At 40.0% G+C, this 11,702-nt stretch overlaps 1 protein-coding gene across 1 annotated transcript; it reads left to right on the top strand.

Moving 5' to 3' along the window:
- The first annotated feature begins 2,985 nt into the window (after positions 1-2,985).
- Positions 2,986-10,655, top strand: LOC137281542 (uncharacterized). Its single transcript, XM_067812840.1, has 3 exons — positions 2,986-3,283; positions 6,386-6,992; positions 8,933-10,655. Exons 2-3 carry the CDS (start codon positions 6,390-6,392, stop codon positions 9,254-9,256), a joined length of 927 nt encoding a protein of 308 aa, XP_067668941.1. The 5' UTR covers positions 2,986-3,283; positions 6,386-6,389; the 3' UTR covers positions 9,257-10,655.
- Positions 10,656-11,702: the final 1,047 nt, after the last annotated feature.

Here is an 11,702-nt window from a genome sequence, read left to right as displayed (position 1 = left end):
TTAACAAACAAACAAACCACCACTTGAGGTAGGGCCATTATATGAACACTTACAGCCTGAACATATACTATTCAAAGAAAGTAAGGGACATTCCAGTTGTGTGATTGTATATTGCTTCAGAAAATGACCCCAAATGGAACATGTGTTGTATATGACCACTCTCTCAATGGCGCTGTGTATTATAACACACAAAGTATAATTGTAAGATTATAACCCTCTGCAAATAGTCTGTAACAGTATTACATCTCAAACTGTACTCTAGGACCACTCTCTCAATGGCGCTGTGTATTATAACACACATAGTATGATTATAAGATTATAACGCTCTGCAAATAGTCTGTAAGAGTATTACATCTCAAACTGTACTCTAGGACCACTCTCTCAATGGCGCTGTGTATTATAACACACATAGTATGATTATAAGATTATAACGCTCTGCAAATAGTCTGTAAGAGTATTACATCTCAAACTGTACTCTAGGACCACTCTCTCAATGGCGCTGTGTATTATAACACACATAGTATGATTATAAGATTATAACGCTCTGCAAATAGTCTGTAAGAGTATTACATCTCAAACTGTACTCTAGGACCACTCTCTCAATGGCGCTGTGTATTATAACACACATAGTATGATTATAAGATTATAACGCTCTGCAAATAGTCTGTAAGAGTATTACATCTCGAAATTCAACAAAGTCTGTTATTCTGTTATGAATGATAAACATGGTCGAGATTCAATTCGAAGTTTATAATGAAACATGTCAGTGTGTTGGTATATATTTCAGTGATAAAAGGACTTGTTCTGATATAGGTTTAAACTCATTAAAACGATTTAGGGGAGGGGGGTGGGGGTGGGCGGTGTCAGGTATGGGTCTGGTAGGCGTCTGTCACATCAGGAGCGGTTATGGGCAACTTGCATGTTGGAAGCTGGAACAAGAGTGACTCTGCAACACTCATTAAAAGGTGTCTTATATATCTCTTTATCTACCTTAAATTTAAGGTTCAGTAAATATTTTGATTTTCAAATGATAAGTGCTAAAGTGCATTGTTACGTTATAGAACAGCAAATCATAACTTCCCCACTGAAACAGGCCGCTGGAGCAATATTAAATAACGTGATAGAATATGTATACTTTGCAATAGTAACGACATTGACAATTTATTTAATTTCTCACTTAATAAATGAATGACTTAAATATTTAAAACCATATTTTTATACCAGACCAAATTTTAACAAAATTAATATAACATTTAGCAGCTGTAAGATAGGTATTCTTAGAAAAGTCGCTGTATTCTGGGATATGATTGTAAATGTTTCTAAGAATCGTCGATAAGAGCAGTCCATCTAAATATTTCTATATGAATTACCTATTCACTTGCTTCTTTGTGCAATCTGTTTGTATATGCATATAATGTATTACTTATTCAACTGTATATATGAACCTATTTTATGCCACGGTTTTGTGAATCCACTGTTTTGTTGCTGTTGTTGTTGTTTTTCATTGATTCACAAGATTACAATGCCATATGTACAAAACTATGGTACGTACAGTGATGTACAGGAATTATATCAATATCATATGAATAAATATATATGTGAATAACATATGATATCAGGTAAATATGAACATATTTTAAAGTCATTAAAGTACTGGGAAGTGAAGGCCACAGTTATGATTAAAATGCTCTATTGTATTAATTTTATTCATTTATTACATGACTATACACAAGGAATATTTGCTTCAGAGATTTTTTTATAAATAAAGGTTTTTTGGATGCGTATTGTTAATACTTGATATATATTCTCAACGAACTTAGCTTTGTTTGTTGTTTAACGCTACACTCAACTATATCTCGGCAACATGACGGCGGTTTTTAATCATTGAACTTTAACCAAGCAATCCAGTGGTTGACATCATGAGCACCCGTCTGCACAATGAGGATACGATGACATACATCAACCAAGACAGCGAGCCTATCCACGGAATCGATAAGTTTCCTCTTGCAACATGGATTCCTGAAGACCAGCTGTAACCCGGATGTTCACAGGTTCCACCAATCCTAGCACGTTCATGAATATGTGGAATAATTTTGAACTAGCAGTTAAACTCAATTTAACCACCTTTCCACTGATGGACGGTGATGGTTGATTAATGGTTAAAGTTTTCTTTCGTCCTGACTAAGGTCCGCGTTCGACCTCTGACATGACTGTTACAAGTAAAACCCATCATGTGTCCCCGATGTTCTGTAAAATATTGACAAAATCCACATATTTTTACCGACCTTAAATTGGTACTTCATAAATAAGCAATTCATCATATTTTTTTCTATGAATAAATGTCCAGCCACGTTAAATGATCGTACATATTACATGCTTCATGTTTGACAGGATCGTTACATAAATGAGCGCGAAGCAAATAAAGAGTGTCACAAAATATGGATGTCTCTCTTGATAATCCACATTGAAACATATTCATTATTCATGAATTAATAATAGCCGACAACACGGCCCTCTTACAACATTTTTTTTGCATGATGGATCACCTGGGATAGCATTAACTGATGTCAATAAATAATATTTTCATGTAGTTGGATTCACACAATGCAGATTTCTTATGGTCATGGTAAGAGGTTTTGTCGATTTTTATTTATCATTTTGTGGAAACGGTTTTAACGCTTTTGTTTTATGCATCAGTAATACAAAATGATGTATCGCATTATTTATACGTTTGAGTTGTGTTCGTCTTCTGATGAACATTGCCGTTCCTTTGCATGTGTTTGTGACAGGTAACACCGAAATAACGGATACGCATACATTGTTGTGAACACCTGGTGTCATCTATCTTTGAGAGTGACTCACAGAGCAGATTTCGTATTTGAAATGGTTATGTCAGTAGTGTTATTGTGACTGTTAATATGTTTTGTCGCTTATAATTACAGAATCAACGTGGATAGGCTTAATTCATCTCTCTTTGAATTATAGAAATAAAGGCGACGCTTGCACCACCATCGGAGGCGCCGTCATCTGAAAAAGATTGAATACTCCAGTGAACAGGGTATTGGGATTACATGGTGGATGAATTCGGAGGATTTATTTTCAGATTCAAACATAAAGACACCGCTTTGCTTGTGTGTCTGGTTTGAGATTCATATGACACACGTCCAAGAAGTCGATTCTGTATTCTCAAATTGCAGTTGGATGCATGTGAACTGAACTGCAACTGGGTGTTTTGACGTGTCGCGTTTCGAGAATGAAGATGGAGGACGCGATGAGCTGTTAGGTAACACCAATTCTTTACACTATTACAAACACCCACGTACTGTAATCAATGTATTGTGATTGATATGATGTGTATCAAAGTTAACTATGTCCCTTGACCAGGTAACATCGAAGTTAACCAGGCAAAAATCAAGGTTAACTGTGTGTTGTGACTACGTCAACATCAAGGTTAAGAATGTGTTCATTTGCACAAAGCAATCTTAGCGCGACAATGGTTGTAACTCTCATTCTCTAACCTTGGCTTAAGAGAGTCGTAGCGCTAAGGTTGCTTTGTGCAAGTGGGCCCAGGTAAACATTAAGGTGCCGTGACTAGGTAAACATTAAGGGTCACTATGTGCCGTGATCAGGTAAACATTAAGGTTAACTCTGTGCCGTGACTAGGTAAACTTCAAAGTTAACTCTGTGCCGTGACTAGGTAAACTTCAAAGTTAACTCTGTGCCGTGACTAGGTAAATTTCAAAGTTAACTCTGTGCCGTGACTAGGTAAACTTCAAAGTTAACTCTGTGTCGTGACTAGGTAAACTTCAAAGTTAACTCTGTGCCGTGACTAGGGAAACACATTCCAGTACTAGGTAAATATCAAGGTTACTAATATCTGTGACCAGGTAAGCAAAGCTATCAATGCGATGTGAGTTGGTAAACATCCAATATATTTACGTGTTTTTACCTGGAGAAGATGAAGTACATGTCAGGGTTATCCGTATGTTTTGACCAGGTAAACAGATCAGAATTAGCCGTGTAGAGATTCCGTTATTGCCATGACGTGACTAGACACAGATAACCTTGACCCTTATCCATCAGCCTTCAAGCTACTATCCCAGTTATTACCCGTTCAGTTGAAATTGTAAGATATAATGTACAGTCACTGATGTTCATCTATACGTTACTAAATATTGTGTCATGGCCAATTAAAAAAGTCGTTGTGAAAGTTTCAAACATCACTGTAATTCTTTCAAACACAGAGAATGTTATGCACGAGGTATATATACTGATGTAAACAATTAAGGTGTCACATGAAAGCACAAGTGTTCCCTTATTTGTTCCCAGACCTCTTCACAAGCTATGCGATGGAAAACTTGTGAAGAAATCATGGCAATTATATAGGAACACTTGTCCTATCATTTCACCCCTTAATTTTTCACATATTTTTGCCCTTTTTCATTCATACGACTTTAAGATATAAAACGATAACTTATGTTATATTGTCGTACATATTTATCACACAAAACAGCCTGTTAAACCAGTGACACGAGGTCATATACTTGTATTCAGTTTGACCATTTGCACCGGAAGGTCCCAGTAAATCGCTAATTATAATCTGATCGTATCAATCGGCTTAGAATCAATCCCGTGACCCTCAACACCATGGAGCGAATAAATATTTCTCAAACACATTCATATTAAAACAACCAATAAATTCCATTTTTAAATTCAGTACATTACCACGACCTGAAAAATGGACGTTATTGTGTGTAAACAATAAAGGCTAACAGCCATATTAATCATCAGTTTACAGTATCAATAAAGATTACGGATTATTGCCAGGGGAGTATTGATATTGAATAATTGGATCAATGGTCAGGTTTTAGCGTGATATGTATTTATAGTCACTGCCAAAATCACCGATCAATGACGAGACGAACAAAATATGGCTGCAAGTGTTTAGGGCAAACTGGAAAGGTTGTATACTCTGACGGTAGGTCGAGTAACTTTAACATATGATATACCTTTAAGTGTAGAGTGTGTTTGTACCACGTTGCAGCTGCAGATACCAGTGAGAACAGCTAGGATGGTTTTATTTTCTAACGGCAGGTTTGTGTTATTTTCAAAACGTGTCGAGTGTACATTGTTTCTTGTCTCGTGTTTCGTTAAACCCCGTCGAACCCCGTTTTGCCTATGCAAAAAGAAATCGTTTGTATATATGATGTGTATTTAAATGGTTTAGTCTGTATTGTTCAGACACAGTAATTCATTTCTTCAGGTCTCGGTATTTTAATTGATTCTAATAATGGAATTTATCAGTTGTCTTAGTATGAATATATTTAAAAAATAGTGATTCGCTGGTGACAACACACGCAGCCATGCGCGCACACACACACGTCCATAACAAGCGTTATCGAGAATGAGAAATCATTTGTAGTTTATACAATGTATATAGAGAAACGTTCACATATGTATACGAAAGTAACATTTCCATACACATGTATCACACACACACGCACACGCACACGCACACACACACACGGAAAATATAAACGATTCCTTAGTGTGAGTCGCTCCCAACTATAATCAGAGATATATGAGCTGCATGTGAGAGTGTTCTATATTCCGGTGACAGAGCGGCTTTCAATGAGGAATCGTTCATTCCATGTGTATAAGTTGTTTGTAAATATACTCTTAACAACAATAGGGGGACTTCAATTTTAATTTACGATTGAAAAACTTGTGAGTCAATTAATGGTGATAATAATGACTGTTTCTAGAGTGCATCACCACAAATTCCTCATGACCTTGAGTCATGAGTACGATTTTCACTTTTAACCAAACAAACTGCTATAAACAACTACTTACAACTGTGTGATGCAGGATGATTTCCAAAATTAATGGTCTACAGTGATTTATCCACCTTCTTGAAAGCCGTCAAAATCAAGAATGACACCCTATGGACGTGTATGGGGCTACTGCGTTGTGCACGTTCTTCTCATGCGTTGTGTTTAGGGTAGTGACAATGAGAAATGGTGGTGCATTCATACGATGTGTATCTTTGAAAATTTGGTTAAAATTTATACTTCATATTGAAATGTCATGATACCCTACTTTTTTAAAGTATACATGCGTTTTCGACTACATTTCATGAGCAGGACTTGAACTTGTGAAACGTTTTGAAATTCAGAAGCTAAGGTGTCATCTAGAATCGCGTAGCTACCATTATAAAAATGCAGGGACACATGATGTTTGCTAAAAAGGTTGGACAAACCCCTAGTGCCATCTAAATATAAAACTTTTCACCCCATCGAGCTTACCCGAACACATTGGCTTGCAACGCGCCTGATCTTCATCTTTTACAAATCGAGTATAGCATTTGCTTTGTTTCATTATCAAGGATTATGTCCATCCCGAGAAAGGAACGGAGGCCATCACATGAATTCTTGTCCGAACTGTCCGTCTCTCAAAAACAGCGGCTTTCCACGGAGAAACATCATCTGAAAATACGATTGGATAAGCTGGATGTGCAGCGGAGGCGATCGTTGGATGTTATAGACAATGAAAGGCGGATGCTGTCAAACAGCTTACAACAGCAACAACACCAGCAGGAACAACACAGACTACACTATCGTCAACGTTCGTCTAACCAGGACAGAAGAACCGGAAATGAATCTGGACCAGAGGTTTCACATCCGGTTCGCATGTCACAAACTCCTGAATCGATCTCGATTTCTCGTTCAATTTCTGTCGACTTGGGAAAGAATGGCCGTCGGTTGTCGGTTCCCTTGTTTAGAGACCACCTTCCCAAATCAGCTGATTCCTCAAAGCAACAGAATTCCGAAGTTCAGGATTTGGAGAGGGCCAAAGGTGCCGTGAGTCCCGCAACAGTTCTGTCCCTTGTTCAGAGACGTAACAGCGACACAACAACCTTGACCTCTCTAAACGTCAGTTCAAGATCCAGCGGAAAGGGATTTACGTTTTCACAGGCTCTTGAAACAGAAAAGGTGAGTGAACACGCACGTATAACGCGTTTGAGATTACACTCTCTGAGATTAGTACATAATTTAAACATTTTAGTACTTTTGTTGGGTTGAGTCCCATCCAACACACATATATAGAAACACCCTTAGAGTACACCTAGACATCCAAATGTTGCAGCCCTTGAATGCATCACTGCAACCTCTGAACGCACTCCCAGAACACATCCAAAAACCCTAGAACGTAGTTCTACATCCGTAGAACCCAAGACTGCATTTCCAGAACACAAGTATACCAATGTGTGCAACCACTGAACACTCAAATCCACCCTAAGAACACACCCCAGAACCCAAGCGTGCATCCATAGTCCAAGAATAGTTGAAGAAAACTGTGGCGCATTTCCAGAGATCCAAGATCACTGAAGGTCCAGGATGCACCCCAACACCCTGACAATGCATCATCAAGCAGAATTGCCAGACGAACCTTAAACAGTGCCACTAAACCCTGGAATGCATATGTCCCATCCAAGAAGGCAGTCCCAGACACCAAGATTGCTTCCTTGCAACGCATCCCTTTAAACCTTGATTGCACACCTTAGTCCTTAGAATGACGGGGTGAGTGAGTGAGTATGGTTTTACGCCGCTTTTAGCAATATTTCAGCAATATCACGGCTGGGGACACCAGAAATGGGCTTCACATATAGGGATTCGAACCCGAATCTTTGGCTAGACGAACGGACGCTTTAACTATCCGGTTATCCCACCGCCCCGAATCCCTTAGAGGACCACCTAGAATACACCGGTATCGCAACAATGGTCACGTAAAAGGATTTGCAAAAGACGCCTCTTTTTCAGCCATATCACAGTTGTAAATTGGAAACCACTGAAACCCATTGTATCTATGTCTTGAATCGAACCCGGTTCATTGTTTAAAGACAACCTGTGATTTCTACTGTCTTAACATATCTATAAAATTATCAAAGCGAAGGGTAGCCTGCTGGTTAAAACTTCTGGTCGTCACGCCGAAGTCCTGGGTTCGATCTCCCATATGGATACAATCAGTGAAGTCCATTTCTGATGTCCTCAGTGAGTGAGTGAGTGAGTGAGTTTAGTTTTACGCCGCACTCAGCAATATTCCAGCTATATGGCGGCGGTCTGTAAATAATCGAGTCTGGACCAGACAATCCAGTGATCAGAAACATGAGCATCGATCTGCGCAATTGGGAACCGATGACATGTGCCAACCAAGTCAGCGAGCCTGACCACCCGATCCCGTTAGTCGCCTCTTACGACAAGTTGAGTCGCCTTTTATGGGAACCATGGGTTGCTGAGGACCTATTCTACCCCGGGACCTTCACGGGTCTTTTCTACCCCGGGACCTTCACGGGCCTATTCTACCCTGGGACCTTCACGGGCCTATTCTACCCCGGGACCTTCACGGGCCTATTCTACCCCGGGACCTTCACGGGCCTATTCTACCCCGGGACCTTCACGGGCCTATTCTACCCTGGGACCTTCACGGGCCTATTCTACCCCGGGACCTTCACGGGCCTATTCTACCCCGGGACCTCCACGGGTTCCTCCTCAGTGATACAGAATAGTGAATAGTGTTAAAACTTGGGTAAAATCTAAACTACTCAGCTAAAGCGACACAATACCCACTTAACTCACAAACACCATTAAAAAGTAGGGGATCTTGGATTTAGAAGATTGATGAAATGCAAATGATGAAGCCAGGGGGGAAACAGTTGATGAAGAGAAATTTAAGGAAAATGTGACAATTTATTTCATTGCTTTGCAAATGTTTTATCTTTATGGATCATATTAGTTTTTCCAACATAGATATCTACATTGGCACTGGCTAGAGGTATGTAATAACCTCTGCGTGTTTCGAATGGTATGTGAGGGTATTCTTCACACGAAGTTCAATTAAGTATTTGACGTAACAAATGACATCTTATTTTCAGCCAACCCAAAAGAGTGTTCATAGTGACGACAACTCAAGCAGGAGGTTGTCCATGCCGACGTTATTCCCCACTCTGAATACGAGTGGATATAAACTACAAACATCGCGATCCGTCGACTCCGATGGCGGGACTCCCAGGCCAGTAATGAGGCGCCCTTCCCTAAATACTGACAGGAGTCGGATTCTCCGTCGGAACAGCTTCAAGAAGACACAAGATGGCGCTGTAGATAAAATGGCGGGAATGCACAGCGTGTTGCAGAGATCCGCGATCTTCCAGATTCAGGAAAATGAGGGTTCTGACGAACAGGAGCTGAATGGATCTTGAAAAATAAATTGAAGCAACGCTTGTTCATATAAGCTTCCCGAGGGAAGGGAATTACGTGACCATGAAAGTTGAGTCTCCATCCTTCCTGAACCAGACTAAAATTTCGAACCTATATTTTGTCCTACAAATCTGTGCATCTCATCTCACGAAATCGGAATTGAAACCTGGCGCCTCCCACGCAAATTTCTGGCGAGGGGCGTCACACCGAAGTCCCGGGTTCAATCCCCTACATGGGTCAATTTCATGAAGATCTGGTGATCCCGCCGAGATGTTGCCGGAGTATTACTATAACGCGGCGTAAAACTATATTCACTCACCCACATTTCACTATTGCGAGATTTGTGTCCTCTCAATTTTACATTGCCAGATATCTAAAAATATTCAAAGGAACGTGCTCATTGAATGAGGCTTTTAACTGAAGAAATGCTCTTCGCGAGATTAGTAAATACACGTTGACTTCCCATCAGCTCGTTTCACTGGCGAGGCCATATGTTTGGAGCAACTTCGAGTGATGTGGGAGATGGAATCTGATTGGTTACTAAGAGAGATATGGGAAGTGGAATCTGATTGGTCATTAGGACTGATAAGGGACATTTGATCTGATTGGTTGTTAAAAGGGATAAGGTAGGTAGAACCTGATTGGTCACCAGGAGCGATATGAGAGGTACTGGTAAACAAAGATAAGCGCAGAGAATGCGTTATGAGAAGTAGGTGGTGGGCGGCAATGGCAAACCCATGTAGCTTGTGAAAGTAAGGGCACATGTAGGCTAGTGCACGGGCAGTTCTTGACGCGTAGTTGCACATGACTTGCTCATGTCGGTATGACATGTCGTGAATATATATTATAATCAGGGGTCCCTTCGCTCACAAAGGCAAGCGTCAGTGGGCGTCACCCATACATGCTAATACGGGTCAGTTGTGAGGTCTGTACTCAACTTATCCTTTTTTGCCATTAGAATCTGATTGGTCGTTAGTAACGATATGGGAGGTAAGATATGATTGGTCATTAGAAAGGACATACTTCGTAAAAGACGATGCGTCGAAATTTCAGGCAAGGGTGGAAACTCCGCTTTCAAAGTCATTTAGCTCTGACGCCTCGGGAAGACGAATCTCTTGTGTGAATATTGTAAATATGTACAGCCACTGGTAATTTACAAAGGGTGAACATTTTCCAAATAAATTTATATATTTTCGCTGCATCACATACCCGCCCAAATAAACAAACATGTTTTTCATACAAGTCTTTTTGTAAAGTAATCTCGCTTTAAATCTTTGAAGGGCTTCTCGAAGTGGGAGCATGGGAAAAGCAAGGTTTCGGAGCGTATGCTTGCTCCACCATCATCAAGCAAGCATACGCCCCGAAACATCGTGTTATTCACAATAAAAACGTCGCCAACCATAACCAGATCTTGCTTTTCTAATCTCGTTTTGACGGAGTTAGATTTTACGCCGCTTCAGAGAATATGTTATTATGTAGCTTTACGCCGAAGTCAGCAATATTCCAGCTATATGGCCGAAGCCTGTAAATAAACGAATCTGGACCCGGCAAACCAGTGGCCAATAGTATGAGCATCGATCTATGATGCTGGCACACGTGTCAACCAAGTCCGTGAGCCTGACAAACCGATCTCATCATGCACTTAGTCGCCTCTTACGACAAGCGTGGGTTCAATTCAAGCCCTGATTTTCACCTGTATTTTGGTTGGTTTGTTGGTTTTGATTGATTAGATGAACATCACAAATGCAAATACAGTACAAATATTTTATACTGAAAGAATGGAAGACATGAAACATACAGAGGACCCAGGAAACACGATGCACCGTCTTGATTATATGGATCGCCCCAAACCAAGAAAATAATTCAGAAACAATTTGAATGGGACCTTTCTGGTGTTAGCACGAAGGTCGACACACATTTGGAAAATGGCTTGGCTGCTTTATTTCTTTATTTAAACTATTTCTCCATTTAATCGTTAGCACACTCAATTCTAACATATTAACCAGTTTCATAGCAGTTTTAAGCTTTGCAGAATGTGTTTCACTGATTCAAAAAACCCAATCCAAACGACGTCATTTTGTTTACATGTCAAAGAGTCGGTTGCGAGCTTATGAATCTTTAAAATAAAATACAATGATATTTTGTACATTTAACATGGCGGTAAGATGAATATGCTGAAAATTTCTTCCCCTATCCACTCTGATGTACGCCTCTTCATCGCAGTGCCACCAAAGCCGCCAGGCCGTATTACCCTCGACAGGAGCATGCAGCTTTTAATAAATGAAATAAGTACACGTTAAACAACACTTCATTGTTAAGGGTTATGGGCAAACGTCAGCAATATTCCAGATATATGGTGGAATAATCGAGTATAGGCCAGTGATCAAAAGTATGAGCAACGACCTACCACCATAAACCACCTGACACGTTAGACCCAGACCCAGTCTC

Source organism: Haliotis asinina, chromosome 1 (genome assembly GCF_037392515.1).
Source record: "Haliotis asinina isolate JCU_RB_2024 chromosome 1, JCU_Hal_asi_v2, whole genome shotgun sequence".
Lineage (NCBI taxonomy): Eukaryota > Metazoa > Mollusca > Gastropoda > Lepetellida > Haliotidae > Haliotis > Haliotis asinina.
This window is presented reverse-complemented; position numbering and strand designations above follow the sequence as displayed.